This window comes from Diadema setosum, chromosome 9, assembly GCF_964275005.1.
Source record: "Diadema setosum chromosome 9, eeDiaSeto1, whole genome shotgun sequence".
Lineage (NCBI taxonomy): Eukaryota > Metazoa > Echinodermata > Echinoidea > Diadematoida > Diadematidae > Diadema > Diadema setosum.
In genome coordinates, this window is record NC_092693.1 from 5489714 (window position 1) to 5515377 (window position 25664).

General features: G+C 38.4%; 1 protein-coding gene across 1 annotated transcript in view; it reads right to left on the reverse strand.

Moving 5' to 3' along the window:
- Positions 1-17339: 17339 nt before the first annotated feature.
- The window catches only part of LOC140233082 (uncharacterized), a 32203-nt gene continuing 23878 nt past the window's right edge, over positions 17340-25664 (reverse strand). Inside the window, exons 4-5 of the mRNA XM_072313196.1 lie at positions 20712-21187; positions 17340-18369 (exon numbers count right to left, since the gene is read on the reverse strand). Of these exons, the coding sequence (XP_072169297.1) occupies positions 17710-18369; positions 20712-21187 (1136 nt within the window). The 3' untranslated portion in view covers positions 17340-17709. The remainder of the gene's footprint in view (positions 18370-20711; positions 21188-25664) is intronic.

The following is a 25664-nucleotide window of genomic DNA, read 5'->3' on the forward strand; positions in this document are numbered from 1 at the left end:
ATAAAATGATCACAAATATTATTATTATTATTATTATTATTATCATTATTATTATTATTATTATTATTATTATTATTATTATTATTATTATTATTATTATTATTATTATTGTTATTATTATTATCATTATTATTATTATTATTATTATTATTATTACTATTATTTATAGTGCGCTTTTCCCACAAGGCCCAAAGCGCTTACAATCAATTCAAAACATGTACGACAGTATGTGTAATTGGATGAATGTTACAACTACGAACTAGTTGCTACTAAAAAGATGTGTTTTCAAGGCTTTTTTGAAAACACTGACTGATGGAGACTGTCTAACGGTAAGTGGTAAATTGTTCCAGTGCTCAGACACAGTAAATGTCCTATCACCGGCTAAGGTGCGAGTGTATGTGAGACGAAGCGGATCACTAGATGACCTCAAATTTCTAGTAGGTGTATAAGTCAAATAGGACAAAACCTCCGAGAACATGGATTTGTTGACAATGTTACATTGCCATACATCAACCCTTACATCACTGGGGCAATGAGTGAAACAGAAAAAAAAAAAAAAAAAATCGTCCTGCCTCGATAGCAAGATGGCGCTATTTACGTTTTCTCTCAGCACTCCATTCAGCTCTCGCAACTGTAGATGATTCTCCACGGACTGAGAACTGAGACCATGAAATACGCGAAAGATTTGAATGTCTTTCACGTTTCATATCCAGGTAAACCAAGTTGTTTCATTTCAGTTTTGAAATTTGCAAGGGGGTGTTACTCCTGAAACACCACTTCAAAAATAGCACATTAAGTCTATCTGAAGCAGAACGTCTAACCCCTCCCCTTTTTTCAGAGCAAAAAAGAAAAAGAAGAAAAAAGCGTGTTCAGCCTATAATGAGGTGTATGTAGTCGATCAGAGACGGTTTCAACCTTTTCAATCAAGCCTATTAATTCTTATGAGGCTGGTGTAGCTTTATATGTTTGTCTGTTTGATTGTTAGTTTGTTTGTTTGTTTGTTTTTCATCGATTTATCTCATTATCTGTAGTATGACAAAGTCATGGGGCTCGGGCCGTTCCATTCCTTTAACAGATGTGAGGTTTTCGCTGCTGTTCAGCAATATAGTTCCCCATGTGATAGAAGTGTATGTGCAGTTGAGAATGTAATGCAACGTACTGTGCATAATTATGGCTACATGTATTTCAAGGCAAACGTTGAGCTCTCATCTATTCTGATTTTGTCAAACTCTTCAGTGATCCAAATTTCAATGGAAAACGATGGTATTGAAGCAAAACTGATAGTCCGTCTCAGACAATAAAAGCTGCCCAGAATGATGATGAGTGATCTCTATTGGTGGATATTGAAATGACTGTTTCATAACAGAGGCGGATCCAGGAATTCCATAAAGTGGGGGGGGGGGTGCACAAAAATATTTCTGGTACCACTTCCAGGTTTAATCAGCTGACAAGCAAATTAAAAAAAGGATTTCAGCACAATTTCCTGCTGCTAATACAGTAAAAAAATCGGGGGGGGGGGGTGCAAGAGGCCTCTATTTTTTTTTATTTCTTTTATCTTAGAAAAAATTAAAGGGGGGTACCCCCCCCCCCCCCGAATCCGCCACTGCATAAGCAAAAGCAACCATTATGTAAAGACATTAAGCATGTAGGATGTATCTGTTCCTTTCTCTATGGAAATAAAAAGTTTACTTCTGCTTCTAAACCATAGCAAGGAAAAGGATTCATCCCTACATGTTGTAAATGATATCTCAAAACATCATCTTGATCTGAACTTCATCACATTTTGCCATGCCCTGCTATCAACTTCCCTCTTGAAAATGTTCAGTCACACAGTGTTGAATATTTTGTCAATAATGTGTAAAATCAGACATTCAATAAATTTTCTCCAACATTTGACCTCTTACCCCAACCAGTCAATTATTCTGTCACTTTATTGGCACCATGCATGAACGTTGACCATAATATTAATATTCGGTTCAAGTGTGTTGTACTTCCAAAGTTCCTGCATTAATTGTTATATATCACAAAATCTGACCTCCACTTCCAATCCCTAACACTCCACACATCTCACCTTTAGTAAAGTGATCTGCTTATATTATAGCCATAAACCAAATTGCTGGTATGCTATGGAAGTGAAAGGATTTAAGCTACAGTATTTCCATATCATTATAATCACACATATTTGTGTGTGTGTGTGTGTGTGTGTGTGTGTGTATGTACAGTCAATGCCTGATGCTGAATTGCAATAAACAAAGGGAAGTTTACAATGTTACAGTGAAAATGGATGTGTGAAATGACATTCATACAAAGACAGAGACATATGAAAAAAGGACACAGACCACCAAATCTTTGTATATTATATCTCCTATGATATATTCACATTTAATGAATAGGTAAACTTGCAGTCAATATTTGATAAAGAGGTATGCACGCAATTCATTACCAGGAAGTAGTTTTATATTCAAATTGTACACTCACAGGTAAATCTGCTATCAGAACAGTCAATGAAGAAATAATAAAAAAAAAAGACAAGACTAAAAGTCTATCGATGCGCGAAAACTGCGAATCCCAGACATGCATACGTGGCCTGTCCTCTTCACAGCAATGGCTAGGAAAGAAACGAATGACAGATGTAACAGAAATTGCAAGCAATAATTTGATTGATCTTGAATGTCAGCTGTTACATCCACTCTCAGTTGTGAACTAAACTTACTTCAAACAAGTTCACTTTACTTGTGTTTCTTCACAAGTTCTGGTCTTCTTATATATCTATATATATATATATATACTGTATATTGTTTTTTAAATAGTTTGATTCAGTTTTGAACTTCTTCATCTTTAACCGAAACATCCACAATAAAATATCAGAGCCATCTTTCCTCTGGAGGCATGCTCTTATTCTTTGTTTAAAAGATATATTTTCTCCCCAAAAAAGAAGTCATTCAAAATATAAAGGGCTCCTTGACTTTGAAACATTCCCATAATACACAATCTGTTATGAGATAGGACTTGCAAAGTTATACTACTGATACAAATCTGCTCAAACAAGTCAAATGCCATTATCAAACACATATAAAATACTTTCAAAAGCAGACATCAGCATTTGGCAAAAAAGGAATGCAACCAAGCTCCATGATGCATTACAAATTTAAAAACAAAAACAAAGACACTCACAAAGTGTAACAGATCTCAAACAAGAGAAAGAAATCCTTTGCAGAATTATACCCAGTTGCTTAAAGATTGGCCGTTGCATTTTATCCTAAATACACTAAGTGTCACAAAAATTCAAAGTAAAATGTATTCTGTCCACAACAAGTAGTATCTCAGCAGATTCTAAGAAAGCTCAAAGACTTTAGCACAGTTAGCCCTAAAATACACATTTGTCAAAATAAAACTCGCATATGGGTGATTCCTGATATCTGGTGAATGGAAAAAAAAACCTACAAAGTAATCAATACTTTCCATGCAACAAATGTTGAGCTTCTGCAATGCAGATATGACAAAATTGCGTATCACTCAGATTTAGAAGAAAACTTTGAATAGTAGTATGTCAGCAATTTGAATATTTACAAAATACAACAGCTTTGCTTTCAAAATAAAAAACAACAACAACCAAAAACGTACATATCAAATCGTACCTATTGCCACATCATACCAAGATTACATTGATATCTTCATTGGTGATTGATATAAAGTGACACACAATGCATTTGCAAGTTCATCACACCACTGCCGTATCATCATCATTTTCTTCCCAGTAAAAATGTGGAAATTGTAGCAAATCCTCATAGAAATAACCGCTGCCTTTCCAAAATTCGTAAGTCACTTGATCATACATACATTATAATCATCACCTGGTCACCTCTGGCCAAATATTGGCCAAAAATATGCAATTCCCTTTTTACTCCCAATTACAGGTAGTTTTCTGCATGTTGTGTCTCTCACTTGCCCTGTTTATATATCACACAATTTATCTCCTTCACCTGCTCTCTCTCTCTCTCTCTCTCCCTCTATCTCTCTATCTCTCATTATTCATCTGTCCCCCTCCACATTTTCATCTCTCTGTTGGGTCACAAGTTAGTCGCCATGGCACGTAGAGCTTGTTAAAAACCTAAAAGGATATCATCCGTGATGAACTTGTCAGAATTCAGCCCTTTTAGTTCTCAACAATTCAAATAAACAAAAACAAACAAAATAAAACAAAACAAATATAAACCAAGACATCAGTAGGTCTCAGTATCTCTTGGTGGTTACCAGACAGAAGAAATGTTCAACTTCTCACTTTTACATGCTATCTCATTTCTCACGACTAAAGCATGCCGCAGCAATATGGAAGATCCATATTCACGGCATTCGCAATCATTTTTTTTTTGCCATCTCCCTTCTTTACTCTACTCTTCTCATTGCAATGCTACAGAGATGAACCAAAGTGATACAGACAAACCTGGTAGAAAAACAAATCAAACGCTCCCAAAAACGACAAAAAAGTCACACTGATTTTCATCAAGTCCGGAATACCACCTGACATCTTGCAGAAACATCAGTCTCAATTTCGATTTCCATGAAACCAAATCTGTAGCAAGAAATCTATCTCACAAACAATTTCTTCTACAAGAATGGGGGAAAAAAAAAGAGAACCACCCTGATTCAAGAGTATTAAATTTGCTGAAGAACATATCAGCACAATTAGTACATGAAATGTTGTGTGGTGGGCCCAATCACAATGCAAAGAAACACATCTTTGGACTAAACCATTCCACAACTGACCAAGGACATTCATTAGCTGTTATCTGGAAAATACATTACTGTATTCTGTCATGCCACTCATCAGATGTATTCTAAGAACAAGCAACAACAACAAAATTAAAAAAATGCCACAAGTATAATGCAGCTGGTTTGCCAAATAGCAAAAAGTTATCCAATAGATGAGTATGTCAACATTCATTTCAGGGCCTGAGCACACCCTTCAGTTGCCAAGATTTGATTCCGAGATTGTTTTGCTGCAGGATTTCAGAAGAGTACATTAGATATTCAAAGAGTTTGGGCCTACTGGAGACAATGACCATAATACAACACTGGTCCTTCATACTCTTGCTGTCGTCTCACAAAAGATGGTATTTGCAATGCATAACTTCCCATCAATGTATTTAGTTTGATAACAAAACAGCCCGTATGGCGATACAGGTCAAACATTAACATAGTATGCACCAATGACTCCTTATCAAGGGACTGTTTGTCTAACTCCCTATTCCTGCCAATGCAAAATGGTTGGAATTCTATCAAATTTTGTACCCAACGCACACCAAAGCTTGAAATGAGAAATAGTTTCCCTTTTGTTTTACATATGTACTTGTAATTGTTATAATCATTTCTAATATACGCAAGGCTAGGTAAGCACACCAGGCAACTTTTGAACATAACATCACAGTCATTGAACTAATACCTGTGGCTGGCTCAAGCTATCATGATTCTGATTTTATACCTTGCCACATCTTGACAAGAGATGGCGCTACAATAAAATGACACCAAACTGTGACATAGATCAGATGGGGTTTATCTATTCAGTCTTGGTGCTCACATGCGACTGTATCAGTTCCTTACAAAAATTTGGAGAGCTAATCGTACGAAAATGTCTGAAGAAATCACAAATTTCCATTGACAGACAACTTCACAAACAAGAAAAGTGCCCAGAAATGTGACATCTGTAAAATAGTCTTAGCATTACAAAGCCTTTTCATTTCCCTAACCCTTTCCACCCGTCCCCCCCCCCCCAAAAAAAAAAATAAAAATAAAACAAACAGACTAATTGAATATTATTCACTGTAGAGCACAAAAACATAATAATCTTTTCTTTTTCCAACCCTATCCATTCCCCCTCCCCCCCCCCCCCCCAAAAAAAAAAGAAAAGAAAACTAGGCTAATTGATTATTTATACTGAAGAAAAAAAAATCCTGGACTTTTATCACACCAATCAGACCTACTTGAACTCAAAAATACTTCTGATATTTTCAGCCTATTTCTAAACTGAAAGGTGAGAATCCTTTTGTTGAATAGTTATTAGGAGTAATATCGAAGATCTTACTATGAGACCTATCATTACTGTTTTCATACTCTTGAATACGCAGAAACAAAGAAAAATCAAAAGGCATCAGACTTGGTACATCCAATACTGATGATCACATTGCGGCAATGTTCATATGAGAAGCTGTGCATTGCCTTAGCAACGCCAGCATGAACTCTCCCACATTATCTTGCAACATAGGAGGCACATGTGTCCAAAGATACACAATGTGAGGGTGCAAAACAGACTGGTTTTCTCTTGCAAGAGTAGATTAGTACTTAAAGGTCAGATACAGCAGACTTCACCCCCCCCCCCCCCTTGAGATGTGCTTTCCATGTCAAACAAAGACTTGATCAATGCTGCAGAAAAGAATGTCAAATACATGCACTGCACTGACAGATTTTTGTCACGGTGGATTACACATCTCCATATACACTGACTTTGCATATGATTAAACTTTAACTGTTGTGCAATCTATGATTTTTTTCAGTTTAACATTCACAATCATTGAAACAGGCACAATCACCTTTGCCCCTACAGTACCCCAATGTGCATCAAACACTTAACCTTATATAGGATATGATTCAGGTACTGTGATACTGACCTCCCTCGAATCAAGTCACATGTCCACTGTATTGTTGTTTTGTTTCTTATGAAATCTTGTTGCTGTTGTTAATGGGCAAGATATTAATACATCTGACCTTCCATTTAATGATATTTCTCCAGAACAATAAGGCAGACAGACAGACATGAACAAACTTCACTACAAAGCTTTCAATCTGAAGACAATCCATGCCCAACACCCCCCTTCCCTAGAAAAAAAAAATGAAACAAATAAAGCATGAATCAAAATGAAACATAACCCTGTGCAAAGACTCTACACATTCTTCAAAAGACATCAATCATATGTTTCAAAAGAGCTAATGTTGTACAGAAATTCCTGAAACACAAAGCACAAAGTTTTCAGCAAACTATTCTCCACAACAACAACAGCAAACTTCTGCTGTAACCTTTAGACAAATATCCATCCAAACAGGTTATCCTTACAGACACTACAATTCATCAATCACAAAAAAAAAACATACTCAGTCATGTTTTTTTTCTATTTTCTTCAAGAGGTACACATTTCTTGTAAGACAAGTATTTTGATCAAACTGCAGCACATCCGAGTCTCAAAAATGGCACATATCGACAGTGGAAGCATTTTCTCGGTAGTGAAGAAGGAGTCGTTGTAACCCTTTTTCACATCACCCCTTTACAGGAAGCAGTATGAACCCATGCATTTTGCATCCATATCACGATGCACCCTGCTTCTTCCACTACAGCCCCAGACATAGTAATAATTACCAGTGGTAACCCTTTAGCATTACACATCCCTCCAACAAACCCCAGCTCTTCATGAGAATCCTAGGGCGCACAGCATCAGCGGTGGTATATGTGAGCCCCACCTTTCTACCCACTCTGATACACCCTTTATTTAGAAATAAGCAACAACAACAAAAAAATGAGTTGCACTAACCCCTCCCCTCCCCCATTATCTTACATTTCTACAATGCATCCCATTACTTCAGACAAGTCAAGAACAGAGCATTAGTGATGACTGTGAGACCCATGGGGCATCAGTTGTGGTGTAAAACCTTACCATCTTACCTCCCCCCCCCCCCCCCAGCCCCACCTATCCCAGTGAGCCTAGGACAGAGCACTGGTGGTGGTGAAACTACAAACCCAAGTGTTTCATACCCTGTCCTGATACCCCATGCACATCCATCTGACCATTGCCCAGTAACCTTCTTAAAATCACAAGTCTTGAAAAGAATGTCACGGCAAATTGTTTTGCCCATCACTGTACACAAACCATGCACATCTGAACCCCAGATTTCGTCCTTAATGAGGCCATAAACCCTTGCCACTATGTCACAGTACTCTGGTGGACAAAAATGGCAACAGGGAGTTCCAGCTTAAGTTTCACAAAACATCCAAACCTCCTGGAAGGATTTCATGTACACATGGAAAACTGTTGTCCAGTAGAAAGGGTGACACCATCACTTTTTAAATCTGAATACACTCTTGCCCTTTCTACATCCCCTCTGTCCATATATTGCGACTCTTTATGCTGAAAATACAAGACATCTCTCACAAATTTTGGGCAAATATCAGACTTTGTGAAAATACCATGGGTGTGCAGAATTGGTATGAAGCTGTTTCATTGCATGCCTGACACCATGCCTGACATCCTGGAATAGGAATAAAAAACTTGTAACTTTCCTTCTTCTTGTCAAATTAAAAGACTGTTTTGGCTTTTGTAAACAGATATCCCCCAACTTTTCTTCCACCACATATGTCAATCATTTTCTATCTGCTTTCTTTTAGTATTATACAAACACAAGCCTCCCCAGTTTGTTTCTGCATTGTATGTTAAATGTTATATATACACCCACCCTCCTCCCATAATGTGCAGTAATTGTGGAAACGACATCTTGCCGATCGACCCAAGAAAAAGAGCACGTGAATAAACCTTTCCTTCCTAACTCTTGTGGTTCTAGTTACACATTGCATTGGAAATCACACAGTTTTCTACAGGTCATTGATAGTTGCACAAGTGACAATATCTGTAACATCACATAAAGGTAATTAAAAGTATCATAAGACTAATAAATGCTAGACATTGTACAAAATATCTGATTGGACACTAGGTAACAATAATCACTTCAAACTTTAATATGAAAAAGCATTAATACTTATGAATGACAGAAGAACCAAAATAAATTAACAGCTAATCAACGTTCTGCAATAAAAAATACTGTGATTAATAAACTCCTAAATCCATCACCTATACGAATGAACATTACAGATTATTCTATGTGATATATAGATACAATGTACGGGTGTTTGAAAAAACTTTTTAGTTTGTAGTGTTCACTTTTGCATTAGGCATGGTTTATGTGTGCTGCATTTTTCTTTACTCTTTTTTTTTTTTTTTTATCGTTGGAAATAACTTCTGCTTTAGTATACATCAGTAGTGCTGTCCAACATGATTGAAATAAATAAAAAGAAGAAGAAAAAAGAAGAAGGACATAAACTGGAAAATTAAGATGGTGAGGATACTAATTTGCCCCTATTCTTGTTAGTCATTGGTTGTAGTTGATTCCTGTAACAGAAAGTCACTCCAAGCAGGCATAAATGTCGCCAGCACGACAGCATTTCATAGTTTCCAGCTTTAAATCACCGGTCACATACAGACTGGATAGCGACTGAAGGTGGCTTTCTGCCGTTAGAATCCAGAGGAGTATAAAATACACATTTATTGAAATAACATCACCTATGACACTCTGTCAACATCCCATGGCCTAACTTTCCATGCAATTCTCTCAGAGATGCAATACATAGTCAATGAATCGTAGGAGACACGAAACACCCCACCCCCTCCCCCCAAACTCACAACAAAAGCAAAAAATCGCAACCCTGGAGGCTGCTAAAAAGTATTCCGACAGCTCACAAAAAAGACCCATGGGTATGCTGCATTGCTATTAAAGACATCAAAATGCAGCTCTTCCTCAGAACAGTAAGAATTTGTTGCCCTCATTCACACAGGCCTTATCAATAGTATATTATTATGATTGTCTTTGATGGTTCTTCCTGTTGCAGCAGTTTATAATGCTGATAACTTCTATTATAAAGCTCAACTTCTGCCATTTCCAATACCCAGCTGTCAGATAATGCTGGTTGCTACATAGTCGTATAACAATAATGATTTGAAAAAATACTGCTACTAAAAAAAAATTATAATACATATTCTGGAAGGTTCGGTACATGTAATGCAGCAGTGATATCCCTGTGTACTGCTGACCAATGTGAGTACATGTATGTAATTATTGTCATCCTTTCAGCGAACACTACAGTTTATGCACTCACTGTGTGTACAGTGTAAAACACAGCATTTCAGTTATTCATGCTACATGTGCCATAGGCGGCAAACTGCGGTTTGATATTATATGCAATATGAATCTCATCCTCTGTACCTCTATACTAGACCATCTGACCAGCAGTATCCAAGACAATTTTCCCGTAGGTCCTACAATGCACAATCACACACCAAAACTCTGCCGACCCGATGCGAGAACAAGAAGCACTGATTCTCTGCAACCACTCCAAGGCACATCCGTATCTTTCTTACTTGTAGTCCACCCAGCACTCGTTGTTGCCTAGCAACCATCTGTATATACACCTAATAACTCCCACCAACTAAGCCATGGCAAATGTGTCAGACAAGCTCAAAGACAGCCTTTTATATTAAAGCAGGCAGCCAAAACTCAAAGGGGGTCTAGAAGCTGCCCAAGACTGCTACTATGCCTTGTGGAAACTATGATTCAATAATAGTTGTTATCCTTTTCAAGATATCTCACTGTTACCGATATTTCAACAGCCGGGAAGCACCAAAGGAAAAAACAAATAAACATGAAAATCTTGTGACAAACTGGTGTTTTAGGCTGTTTTCTTTGCGAAGTATCATATGTCATATGCCTCTGAATCATTTATATATCGTCTGTTGAGAATGAGAAGGGCGTTAAGTGATCTTGAACACTATGGGTTTTGTGGCAACTTAACGCCCTTATCATTCTCAACCGACGATATATATATTTTTAAGGAATGTTCTGGCTTAACAATAGCTAAAAGATTTTTTTTAAACAAAAATATTGAACAGTTACTTGTTTTTGCTGTGTGTGAAATAGAATTGGCATATGCTACACAGAGGTGATATCCACAATACTGTGATAATGCTATCACATTAGCCATCAGAATAACTTGCTACAGAACAATAAGAAATTGTTTTATTGTATTGTTTCACTATTCGATGTCTCCGTTATGGATATCGAATAAGAGATCACTGATGACCATACAATCTGAATTTAATGACTCTTCATTCTCAAACCCACATGGCAGCTTTGAGAAAAAGAAATAAAGAAAATAAAAGAAAAACAAAACTGAATGATACTCTACTAATTGCCCTGCTTCTATGATAATTTTTTGAAAGCACAACTTGCTCTTAGAAGCAAAACACCAACAAAATCAAATCAATTCAAATGCATTTTTTTTCTGTGTTCATTCTTTGACATTAGACAGTGAATAGATGTTAAATACACATATATGCACACACACACACACACATGCAAATTGTTTTTCATGGTTACATATGTTACAAACAGGCAATATATTCATAACTTGTCAATGTATATTCATCACTACATTTGATAAAACATGCCAACAGTTTAAGATTTTTCTTTTTACAGTGCAGAGACATCTATGTTAACACGATCTTTCCTATGAGACCAAATTTGAATTTATCCATTTCAAACATTAATTTACAAGGGCTCTACTCCTATCACAAAATATAAATGTCTACAGGAATATATCACCTTTGTGCAGAAGAGCCTTCTCAGAAGCGTACCACCATACATTTGAAGATTTTTCACAACTCAAACCAATCTTTTATCTAAATGGCACCAAAACTAAAGTTTTACATGATACATTCAGAGTAACAGAGTCACATTTCAAACAGAGTGATTAAATAACTTCAAAGTTTAAATAAATACAGACACAAATCTATTTGAAACATGACGATTATGTTTCTACTAAACAGCATGTTCACTCATATTCATCAGAGAGAAATACAATCATATTTCAACTTACATTGCTTTACACTTTCAAAAATTTGTCTCTACATACATAGTCTTTCATATCATACACTTGTGAAGTCTTGACTGACACAGCTCATTGTAGAAAATGAAACGTTCTCTAGTGCTGATTTGATATAGTAATAAGTAGGAAAACAGTCTTTTGTGATAAAAACTCCATTTTTTGCATATCGTAATCACACACAACCCCAATTAAGTCATCACACTTTTTATTGAAAACACCGCATCGCCCATGCTGAGGTCAATCCAGAGAAAGTAGGAACAGCTAGAGGCCAATAAGGTCACTTTTCAATTTCCAAACCCGTCATCGACATTTGTTTTTTTTTCGTATACTACCTGTTTTGATTTTTTTTTTTTTCACAATACATCACAATGAAATACCAAGTAGGACTCAACATTGGTAGACTCACGGCTGTTTCCATGGAAACATTCTCCTCTTTTATGCAGCGAGCCACACACAAGTGCATATCGTTATCCATGACCCCATCGAAGGACAAAAAAAAAAATCAAAACAAAAGATCTTTCTTTAAAAATTGACATATTATATAATGAGTTATTGCTTTATAACAAGATAGATTGGACTCTTGGTTGAAAGATTTTTCTTTTTCTTAACTGTATGCAAATCATGTAATCTGTATAGGGTCTGAGTTTTAACTGCATTAATACGAGTAAATAATCAATCTTTTGGTGCATACTGAGTGTCCACTTTGTATGCATAAACTGATGAACTGAATTTTCATTCTTTCACTGTATTCTTTTATGGATATTGGTTCTTACTAAGTTATTAATTTCTGAAAAGAAAAACCATACAGCATACACTGCGTGTACTACAGATTACATATGGAAGATCTCATTCACTCATTCTTCTCTGCAATTTTTAATAGCATACGGTATTGCCAAGCAGAAGTTCTTGTTCTACTTTTCTTTTTCTTTTTCTTTTTTTTTTGGGGGGGTATAAATGGTGTAAACAGCATACAATTTCTATTGATATAGCATATTCCATCATTCATCTAGAACCATTACCATCATATTCCAAGGGGGTAGCTTTTCACTTCTAGATAACGAGACACATTACCTTATCAATAGTCATGGATGTCATGAACATGAAAAAAAAAAATGATAACAGAATGTTGCAACTGTTTCTTTTTTGTTTGAGATACTGAATCAAGTCACTCCATTAGAAGTGTCATTATTACAAAAGCAAACTGTCACATAGTAGGTGCTGAGAATTCTTAAAATCAGAAGACCACATGTACTTCTGGTGATTGGAACTCACTTTTCCCTACATTTGAGCATTAGCTAGTTCTAATCGATTTCAATAACATCCTTAAGACGGTACAGGTGAAAACACGCCATGTGCTCTGCAATGTAAGAGAGCATTGGTCCTCATTAATGTCACCAAATAACCTTCTCCCTAACTCACACCTACATCAATACAGATTTGTTTTCTTTTAAATTAGGAATAGTACAATGCTATTTCTATCTCAGCATGCCTGAGCAAAAGAGTTCACCGATGCAGATTAAAATCTCAGTATAGACTAGCTAACATTTACAAAGTTTTAATGGGCAAAAGTCATGTCGCTATGTCCTTTAGGGACAGCAATATGAATATACAAGTTCCAGGAACACCTTTCATTGTAAAGATAATCAATGAGAGATTGTAAATCTGTGCAGCTCAGCTCAGTCCACAGACCGACAGCTACCAATGTTGAGTCCCATACAGCATACAATGAAAGAATCAGTATTTTTTCTTCCCCATGTCCGCCACTTGCACTCACTCGAATGACACTCTACAGTCCACTGCATTGCATTGCATTGCATTACTTCACAAGCACAGTTTTGTCCAGTTTTTTTTTCCTGTTGTTTCTTTTTCTTAGTCCCTTTAGTCTGTCTACCAAGGAAGTGTGCCACAATTCTGCATTATGGCATGACATTACTCACAGTGTGCTATACTTGTGATCTGATTGTCAAGAAAACGCAACTTGAACCTCGAGATTTTTAGGGCAAATCCAAGCTTAGTGCTGAGCTAATGATGGGGCAAGCTTTTCTTTAATTTCATTTGACCTTCATAAGGACATAGGAGTATATAAAAAAAAGAAAAAGAAAAAAGAGGCAGAACTATCAAAATGGAGAAAGTAAGACTCCAGCCGTCCACTTGAGAAATGCATCAACAGATTTTAAAATGTTTTTGTAGTAAACAAAAAAAGAAAAACTGAGAAATCATGATTTGCTGCGCAGGTAGAAAAAAATTTTAAGTCTTTGAAATATGCACACTAGATAAACAAAAGAAATTGGCAAACTTTGCATGGTGAATTTGTGTGGTTTTTTTTTTTTTGGGTGGCTTTAAATAGTCATCATTTGCATGTGTAACCAAGGATGTCTGAAATGATTAAGAAGAGTGATGGACTTACATCAACTTCTTCAAAAGTTTAATTGATATTACGAGAGAGATTGAAGTGATAGCCCCAAACTGTACTGATAGATACATGGTGCATGGGCCAAAGCTGGGACTTCCCCTGTGTTGAGAGTGACATCGTTTCAAACTGAGTGAATCCGATTCTCTCTCTACAAATTACCCTTCATTTCACTGTTGCATCATCTTACAACATCATACATGTCACATACAGACTCGGTTACAAGCGGTTTCTACATCCAAGTCGTGCAGTTAAAGAGGAACCAGTAGGACAAAAATTGAACTCATTTAATCCTTGTCTAGTATTCATCCAGGTTGTGATCTATGGGCAATGAGCCTCACCTGAAGGTCTCGCTGTCCTTGAAGAGTTAACGTGAGATTTGGTCGTACACTTCTCCTGACCTTGTTAAGTTTCACAGATTTTTTTTTTTTTGACGCTTCTTACACTGATGCAAGGCGGAGTATTATGTTTGAATGTTTTGAAGTCTTATGTTCAGCTCAGGCTCCCTAAAATTGTCACGGATTTGTATTGTTCCCTCTGAAAGTTCTCCACACCCCTTTGGTTGAAACTTATCTCGACAATTTTCACGTCTTCAGAAACTGATTAAAAAACAAACAAACAAACAAAATGGGCCTTTCGTGTGAAACTTGAAGAGGGAATGTTACACAGCTGGAGAGGCTATTCAATTCAAGATGGTATCTGTGCTTTCTTGCAACAAATGACTCTTATGTAAATAATTTACCTTAACTGTGCATAGAACTTACCCCACCTTAACTCTTACACAAGCCCGGTGTATTACGCTTCAACATTCTGTTGGCATTCTGTGCATTTCTTTTCTTTTTTCTCTTGGTACTGGCTGTTTTAAACTGCACTTAATTGTTTTGATTGTGAGGATTGAGTGACAACAGTTACGCAGCAAACAGTCTACATTATAGAGTGAGTTTCAGAAGTTGATATACACAAAAGGAATAGTTAATTCTCATATCCAGACAGTAATTAAAGTAAAATGTAGATGAACATGGTACCAGTATTTTTCTTGAACTACTGAGAAACAGAAAAAAAAAAGAAGAAGTTTGTGAGAATGAAAAAATAAATTCAGTTTCAGTACTGTGTGACTACATCCGAAGACACCAACATTCTAGAAAGTCTCCTGATTTTTTTTTTTTTTTTTTTTGTTCGTACGATCCCTCAATGCAGGTCCCTACTTGCAGCATTTACATGAGTGTGATACCAAGAAACATGTGCACTCACAACCCAACTTCAATCAAATATGATATTCTTCTAGAGTTTTCAGGAAACCAACAAAGAGAGAAGACATGCAACTGACCAAGACACAAATGAAGGAGGTCTGATTTACATGTGGGATACGAGATAACACAACTCTAGGAAAATATCACATCCCTTCACTGCTAAAAATTCATGACAATCAGTTATGAATTGAGAGATTCTTGTCTGTAACACAAGCAGTCATTTGAGCTTTTCTTCAAAATCTTGACGCCTAATTTGTGTTTCTCCTGTTTACGTTTTGCGTACATGTTACTATAAAGATGTTTACGCGTTTCTTTATCAAAGGCAAAGAACGTTCCATACTCTTCTAGTTTGTAGGCGACTTCATTTGCATTTAATGTTCAATGGGCCTGACGACATTCAAAGCCCAGAACGATGATACCCAAAACAAGCCAAAGATTAACATTCCCTTGAAAAGGCGCCTTAATAAGTGCATCGCATAGCAAAGTTCCGGTTATCCGCAGTTGTGTACAAAGCAGAGTAGAATCTATCAAATCATGACCGCCATGAAAACACATCATGTCACCTTTCCAGTGCGCCTGGCGATTACCAACCCTACACACTTTAATGTGCTGTGGTGTTCACCAGACGCACAATATTTGTGAGACAGGTACTTGCATAGTATTTCACCTTTTCATCAGCTACAAACATGTGCAGTGTAGAAAGCCCTCTGTATTTACAATGCCACCATCCATGTCAAGTTTCTGAAAGAACTCATTCTGTTCACCCCTCTGAAAAGATGAAGCTGTTGCTGATGAGGTTATGATGTGAACGGGAAAAAATAAAAGAGGTGATCTTATGACATTCTTCTTGAAGTCCCAAAAATGTATCGAAATACTTTTTTAAAGAACAGAACAACACAAAAATAAGGCTTGTACAAATCATTTGAGGTCTATCTTGCATTCTATAATACTTCCTTCAAGATGACGTCAAGTTTTACCCTCCATCTACACTGAGTTTGATCGCATCATCTACAAAGTAACGGATGGCGCTAGTCTGTGCCTGCAGACTAAACACCTAATGGTATGTTTTCCCAACACTAAGTTACACCTGCACACATGGTATATCGTCTCTTTTTTTCTTCTTGCCACAAAAATAAGACAAACAAAAGGAAAGAAATAAATATATCAGGTCCTAGGGAATATGTGTATACACGGAGGGAGATGCCCCCCCCCCCCCCTTCTGAGTAAATGATTTAAGTTTCTGTGTATTAAATAACCTGCCTCTCATTTTACGTTCTTGTCTGTGCTCCCCTCTGAGACACACTTTTCCAACATGCACTGGCCCACACCCAACCCACACTTCGGCTGTATTTTAGAATTTCATTCACTTTTCACACTGCAATGGGCTAATCAGCGCATGTCTGATATACGTACAAGTTTGATTTTTATTGGTATATGCATGCATATGTGCACACCTTCCAGTCAGCTTTCTAGTGCTGATTTCATAGGCTAAAGTATGCTTATGTTTGTTCCATGCAAAATTTATAATCTTCTTTCAAGCCTTTCAGCATATGAGCTCAAAAGTCCCTTACCCCCTCCACTTATTGCAGATACCATGGAGGAATAAGTCTTACTACTCCCTTCATCTAAATGAGCCTTTAACGTATATGTGTTCTCTATGTGAACATATGTGTTTGTATACACACAGGCATATTTCTATGTGTGTATTTTTCAAAGTACATGAAAATTTGACAGACGTGATCACCTCCATTAAAATACCTACACAGGACAATGATATCCTCTGAGTTCAGTAGTTCCCATCTCATAGAAAGTTCCTATATCATAAATATCTGTGAAAACAAAATTGAGTGTGATCATTTACTCTAAAGTCCCAGCTTGAACAGCCACCTATTCCATTGTATGTTGTTGATACTTCCCATTGTGTTGCAGATTGCAAGAGGCTATTGTGAATTTGTATCAATGAAAGAAAGAAAAACAAGGAAATCATCACTATGTAAAAATAGAACACCACTTCCTGGAATCATGAGGATACTGTCGGAATGGACTCTTACACGCATACCACTGCTCAATCTCATCAAGTTTGTGTTCAGCTTTCCTTGAGCCCTCTTCCTCTCTTCTTGGAGGAGTCCACTGGGAGAGTCAGCGGGGGACCTGCAAATGACACACACACCCACACGCGCACACTCACACACACCTTGCCTTGACTGGAGACATCGCCTCAGCTGATCCGTTTCATCTTAGATACACCTTGGAATGAACTCTACACACACAGAACACTTGTCCCTGAACACTCACTGCTGTTGTTGCACCTTTCCAAGGGTCTCGGGGGCCACTGCTGGCTGCTGCTGTTGTTGCTGTTGTTGTTGTTGTTGCTGTTGGAGACGTTCCTTCTCTGCTGCTTCCTGGTTGGCCTTGACAGGGTCGGACCACCGTCTCTTGGGTGGTCGCATCAGCTTCATGTGGGCCATTTCCTTCTCGGGGACGATGTTGAAGTTCTTGTCGATGCCATGGTCTGGACTCTCATACTGACCTGTGGAGGTGTGCACCGGCTGCTGTTCCATCGCCTGACTGGGTGAGGTGGAGGTGTGGACACTGCCACCACTGCTGCTGGGAGGGAGGCCCTGTACGACAGGTGTGGTTCCTCCTCTGTGGTGCTCGCTTGGTCCATGCTTCGGTACCTTCTCCTCCAGACGGCGGCGTTTCAGCTCAGGACTAGACAGGCCCTGCATCTGCACCTTGCCATGCAGCTGTTGCTGCTGTCGGTCAGCTTCCAGTTCCTCCCTTGACCCAGGTTTGCTGTTCTCTATGACAGTCAGCGAGACGCACACATCGCCCACCGCCAGTGTGTGGCACTGCAGGCCATAACTCTTCTGGGAAAGTTCGGGGCGGACAGATGACCATCCTTGGCCAAACACAAAGAATGGGTGCTCGTATGGAGCCTCGACGGTTACCTGCGGAAAAGAGGGTGCAAAGGGGTGCAAAATGGACACAATGCCAGAAAGTAGCATCACTACATCAATTCAAGCTTAGAGATTATAGATTAAATAAATTCCTTTATATCACGAGGGTGAAATTGTTCATTCCATTCTCAGCTTGTTCTGCCAAAGACAGGTAAAGCGTTAGACATTGTAAAACTTCAAGAGCTTGCTACACCTTTCATTCTAGCATGGAGAAATCTTCTGCAGTCTTTGTATGAAGATATCTAAAACATTGAGAAGAAAGTATTAATTGAATATCACTCATTTCTTTGATGATATTTGGCGCCATTTATCATTCCCTTTTCAAAACAACAATATGCAGAAAAAGGTATAATCACTTTAGAGCAATCACATGAAATCTTCAAAATTTAATAATCTCCTGAAACTGTCACAAAATGCTCCTTAAAGCTTGCAATATCATCTATCCATGAATGTGTACTAACTTTTTTGGAGATGAGGAATTTGAAATCAGTAAACAGCAAAGTGCCCAGAAAAACTTCTGCCGACTGAAAGTTTCTAAAACGACTCAACATCTAAGTAGCATGACGCCACAGCTTCGCGATGGTAATGGGAAGCTATTTGCCTGCTCTCATCACTGTATAACATGTGCAATTTTTCCCTCTCTGATGCAAGTATCACAAAGAGCTCTAGAAAGGAAAGACCTAGTCATCAGTCTCTGATGACTCACACAGTGTCTGCAATTTGTCAGAAGAAGCGCATAGATAGCACATTATGGTCTAATGATCGGCTCTCCACATGTGAAGCGTATACCTTCTCAAGAGACTGAAAGGTGAAATAGAGAGCATGAAATCCCATTTGAGGGTGGCAGGTAGCTCTTTGGGCATTACAAACTCGGCTGCTCACAACACTAATATGTAACCCATCATCACAGAAAGTATGACTAACACTGACTGATCTTATTTCATTTTCTGATTATGGCAGTATTATATATTTCATGTTTCAACACCATTTGGTGATGTACATCTTGAATACAGAGGGTCAACCCAAATAATCACAGTAATATGCCCCAAAGAAACAAAATTTTAGTTTTTAAACATACATATGCATCCTCTGAAATTTGCACGGGGGATATTAAAGGAAAGTCAGCTATTGATTGTTGAACATATATGTCAAATTTTCATATTTTCCACCCAAAATGCTTACCACGGAGCTCTGCTTCACTCTGCTTTCAAGAGTGCAGCAGGAAATATAATAAATTTTCTAATGTGTCAAACAGGAGAATGCACAAGGTAAAACTTTTTTTCCGGCTCAAAAGATCTTATATTTACTGAGTGACAATTGATTTTAATTCATCTTAGAGGTTATTAATTCTTCCAACATTTGAGGCTGCTCCTCAACAATCTACTGACAGCAAGCTGTTTCTACAATCTAACACCAAATAAAGTGCTGGCATCTGAGGATATAAACATAGAGGAAAAAATACTCATTTACTAGAAGAAAGGGTAGACTGCAAGGTTTGCTTTCCTTGACTTCACCTATCATCCCATCATGAACGGAGAATGATTTTCTCTGCTGAAATAGTGGCCTTTGGGCCAAGGGCAAGTTATTTCTATGCATATGATTGTTACTAATTATCATGGCAATGACACAAATTGCAGCCATAATCGCATTTCATATTATACGTACAAATAGGGCATGCTCTATGATGCATTATGCTGGATTGTAGAACGACAAATACTAAATTATCCCAAGTGCTGTTTTGTTTCGAGGCGGTAGGCCAAGGTGAATAGAACTGCACAAGGGATAATTTAGTCTTTGGAGTTCTTTAGTCCAGTACTGGTGCACTGGTGCATCAACAGAACATGCCCTAATTGTTATAGTGAATAGGTCCCTCAATCTACCTACGTATTTTCTGTAGGTCTGGGCCCCAGATCTAACATTAGACTCACCGTACTGATTTCTTGCACGCAGAGTATGCGTATGTGTATGCGCATTGCAGAGCAGACTTGCGTATGATAAACTGCTACTTTCTGCGTCCAATGCTCTATGCGCGCATACATTGAATGCCTGGCCTTGTCCTAGTACATCCCTCACTGCACGAATCTCTACATAGATAAAGCGTAGGCGCGCTGTAAGCGTTCGGTAGAGTGGCATGACCGTTTTACTACTATACTGAAGTTTTTCCACAATCACGTGATGCAACCTAACCAATCACAACACAAATTTTACTCTACCTACTTACTATAACCTGAAAGGCACCTGAAATGTACTAAAAGAACACTCATTGGCCTGCCTATCAGATCTGGAACGAGTCACCGTGACTATTCCAGACCGCAGTCCATGGCCAAACTTACCTGTGCCTTGTGCTCGCCCACCAGGAATCCAATAAGGGCCAAGCCTCGATGGGGTTCTTCATCAATGCGCAGCACCGTGCTAGAGTCGATTTTGAGGCCGTCAGTGTTGCCAGCGCTCTGGACAAAGTCGTCCGTGGTCAGGTCCTCCACACGCTTGAGCACGGAGTTGGCCAGCTGGATGATGGAGCCACGGGTGAAGTAGGACGGGAGAGTGTTGGTGGACTGATGGTGGTGTGGCTGCTGGTGGTGATGGTGGTGGTGGTGGCCACTGCCTGAAATTGAGGAGGAGGAGGAGGAGGAGGAAGAGGAGGAAGGAGATAGCTTCTGGTGCCTGCTGTGGTGATGGTGGTGGTGGTGATGGTGGTGTGTCTGGCCACTGGGAGAGGTTTGAGTGGTGTCTGTATGAGTGGAGGGGTAATGAAGATGGCCTTCTGTACCCCCTGGAGTGACCTCACTTGGGCGCAATGAACCCTGACCTGGATTTGGAGAGAGCATGTGTACATCAAAAGGCATAACAATATTTATCCAAACACACAGCAACACATAAAGTAAAATGGGTTATAAAATTATCATTATTCAAGTGATCCTCACTTTCATACACAATTGCCAGTTTTTGCTTAAACTTTGCATTGAACTTTTGTTTCTGTCTCCCCACTCTCATTTCATTTCTTTGTTTTTTCTTCTTTTTGAGATACAAGGTGTCTCTTGTGAGGAGTCATTGGGAAAGGCACTGAATTTCTCAACCTTTCCCTTTATGTGTGATTATGTGTGTATAAGCCTGTGTGAGTGGTCAAATATGTTATGGTATTCACTACCAAGTTTCTTCCTCTTTTCACTGTTTGGTGTACATTTTGTCTATTTGTTTTTTTGTTTGTTAGCTTCCTTTTGTGTTTGTGGTTTTCTGGTAATGGGTCCACAGCTACCAGAAAATGCACAAGAACAGCAGCGGACTGAGTCAGGACCGGGTAAAAACCTGGTCATGACACATCGTGATTACTAACTGACTGAACTACCCTGGGATGCCCGGCAGCCATATACTTTGAGTAAGCCCTGTGCCGGTGATTCTAAAATAAAAGAGAAGTATAACGCAACATCTTCGTCTTTGTATCAGTGAATCAGGGTTACAAAACAATGGAAGGAGGCACAAATATGTGAAGGCCATTGTATTTTCATCATTTTTTTTTATGGAACAAAATCTGCAAATTCATACTCCAAAATAAAGCTCCCTCAGTTCTGCATCATTATTACCACTTTATAATAGATTTTATGACTGTTTCGCAGATACCACCAAGGACTCTGAATCCACAGTGTGGGAAAGCACCTGGCAAGCTAGAAAATGAATACAACAGTCATGAAATACCACTTTATACAAACTCATTTGGAATTCCAAATGCAGAACTGCTGTTATGATTCATTTCAGCAGAAAAGAAACAAAAAATATATGATTGCATTCCCTACACGTTTGTCAATTTTGCCTCTGACGAAGATTCTGCGAGGATTAAAAGCTCTGGCCCATTTTTACTCCACAACAAAAAAGAGAAAATAAATGAATAAATAAATACTAGTAAGGTAAGGTGAAGATATTGTTGTTATCATGTACTGTATGCACCATATGCTTCATGGTGCTTATATTTTCCTGAATTCCGTGTGTGGACTGATATTCACAAAATAAACAACATACCAAAATATAGTTTCCTAAAACATAAATGCCATGCCCATCACCACTACAGTGGGAAATTACATACTTTCTTTACTCTTTTATTAGGGACGCTGCATATTTTTCATTCTTTTGCTGAAGTTTTCGAATTCAAATTTAACCAGTCACCAACATGTCTTGCATGTGAAAAATTGCGCACTGTCATCCATGCAAAACATATGGCACACACCGATACTGTATACAGCAATATCTCGAGAGTGATTGACGACCAAACCAACAAGGAGCACATTTCTTCTCTGCGTGATTCACTGGGCTTTTGTTGCTGCAGTTGTACTGTTTTAATATTTTCATGAGATTCACCACACAGAGATGGAACCAAAGACTACCAGTACAATTCGGAGCAGGGTCTTATTCTTGTCTCTGCGCCCATGATGTCAAGAGAACTTGGCAGGACCCGCAACGCAGCTATTATTGAGGGGGGGGGGGGGGGGGGAGGGGGGAGACAATGTGGCCTGTAGTGTGATGACTGGTTACCAGTGACATTTTCCACTTGGTCCTAGGGAAATGACACAAGTCACCGGGGCTGAAAAAGTCACAGGAATTGACTGCCATTGTTTTGTTTTGAAATGCAATGACGTCAGCGCAGAGAAGTGAGAAGACTGGACTGGGTCTTGTCTTTCGGCTAATCCACAAACTGGTAAAAATGCCGGAAATGTACCCAAATTGAGGTAATTTGACAACAAATGTGATAGAGAATGCAAAAATGTCAAAGAAGATATAAAAGTTAATGAGGGACTGGGTTTTTTCTTTCATCTGAACCCAAAACTTGTAAAAATGCTGGGGAAGTGCCCATACCTACAGTAAATTTGAGGCGAATTGAAAAAAGAAAAAAACATGAGACAGAAAATGCATTATTGATAAAGAAGAAATACAAACTGATGAGGGACTGGGCCCTGTCTATCTGCTTACCCACAAACTTGAAGTTGTGAAAGTTTGGGGATTTACCTGTACTTTTGAGTTAATTTGACAAGAAACCAAGAGAAAATACAAAATTGACTTCCCCCCCCCAAAAGAAAAAAAAAAAGAAAAGAAAGAAATACAAAGTGAAGTTGGAATTTATCCTACGTATTTATATATGGAGGAATACTGAATATTCCTGGAAGAGAGAAAATCCTGGTAAATGAATACAAGTTATACCTTCAAAACATAACAAAAATATTAAAAAAAAGAAAAAAAAATCATTCCATCCAATTAAGTTATCAAAAAACAAAACAAAGACAGTATTTCTAACTTGTACAAGTTTGTAGTAATTCTAACAAGCTGTTTAGCATACATTGTACCTAGATACACTGTATGCTGCATGCAGGATACTTGATATTTAGCAACTTTCAGAGAGAGATACATCATCAACAGAAACTACCTTTTTATTACATGGGATCTAAACTCTAGAGCAGTCTCTATCATCATTAGAAATTAAGTTCAGAAAGTTTTTCTCTCTCACTTAAATCTAGCCCAAATATACACTGCATCAAAATGTCACTACTGTGACAACATACACACGCACATGCCAATATTTTATCCTTTTGACATGCTCCGGGGGTGGCAACAATGAGCATGAGTGAGACAATGAGAACGGAGGACTTCACAGGTTCAGACCTAAGGACAATGTATAAAAGTGCACATTGATGAACTTTTTTTGTTCAGCATAAGTTATTCATCATTTTTTTCCTTCTTGAGTTACTGAGTGATCATGTATTTATCCTTGTGTTTACTATGTTACTATACGCACTTTTCATACAAGTAATACTGTTCACACATTGCATTTGCATCAACAATCATCCCGTAACTAAAATGTGAATTATTTTTGTTATGACACACTGAAATAATCTGATCATCAATCTGTACAGTACGTGGGCAAGCATGTGGTAAAAGGAGCTCTGGATTGAAACAAACATCCTGATTCCAGGAATTTGCATGAACACAGCATGCACAGTACATCCTTTCCCAGTTGTAATAACCACTTGCATTACAAGCTCCGCACCACACCATTGAAACTGCTGAAAATCTGTTTCACTGCATTATCACTGTTTTATAATTGATTGATTGATTCTATTCATTAACAATGCAATCAAACAGATATTTTGTCTCCTTTCCCCAGCCCAGCACGCACTTCTATCATCTTTGTTGAAGCCTGGAGACATCTAAAATATGCCAAGGCAATATCGATGACATATCATGAAAGGAACTAAACTTGACATTGCAGCTGCAGCCATGTGTATGTGCTGCAATGCTGTCGAGCGCGAAAATACAATGTACACTGGAGAAGTGAGACATCAAAACTGTGTTAGCGGGACAATAAAGGACTGGCCGCTATCACGCACTCTTGCCAGCGATCCAGCTAGGCGGTGAAAGTGACAAGCTGGCCAAGTCCCTGCTGGCAAGGACCCAATAAAATGATGACTTCCCCCTTCCAAACCTATCCATGCTCCTCTTTCTCACTCACACACTCTGTCTGTCCCTCTTGTCTTGTCAATCCAAACTAGCCATGAAACAAACCAAGTGCTACGCCACACCGTCCCAAGAGAGTAATTTACACATATTTAGAGGAACTCAGATTTATAAACGAAGGTACAGTGTACCTCATTCATATAATGCCTTATAAAACGCCGTAGGAACACACAGATTTCATCTTATAACCTCTCACACAGCTTTGTCCAACAAATTCCCTTCCCTGAGCTCAAATTATTGACTCTGTCACTGCCACTTGATCGTCCCTGCCACTCGTGACTCCAATGTAGAACACATGAACTGCATAGAACACATTTACAGTGTTCTATTTGAGAAGAGCCACACTGAAATGGGTTAAAATGAAGCGGAAAGAGAGGGCTTAGACAGTATGTTCCTTTTCTATCTATCAGATACAGGAGACACTTTACGATAAGGCAGAACTTGGCAATTTGTGCGGGAAACAAAACACAACCGGCCAAGCCATTAACCATGTGGTCTCCCTTGTTTTGTTTTGATGCATTACAGAAATGTGTGCCAATTGATAAACCTTGGCTCAGTGCGATACTTTACACGCCAGAGACGGACTGACTGAGCGCCGAGCCAAGAGTGGGTATAACAAGAGAGGAGGATTCCCTGGATGTGTAGTAGGAAACCTTTAAGTGTACATGTCAGATTTCATTGCAGCACATATTGATTTCACTAGGTTCTCAAGCCTATGAATGTCCATCAGACTTGCTGCCAAGCAGAGTGAATCCACTTTTCCGGGCTGGTGTGTACAAACTCTTGCA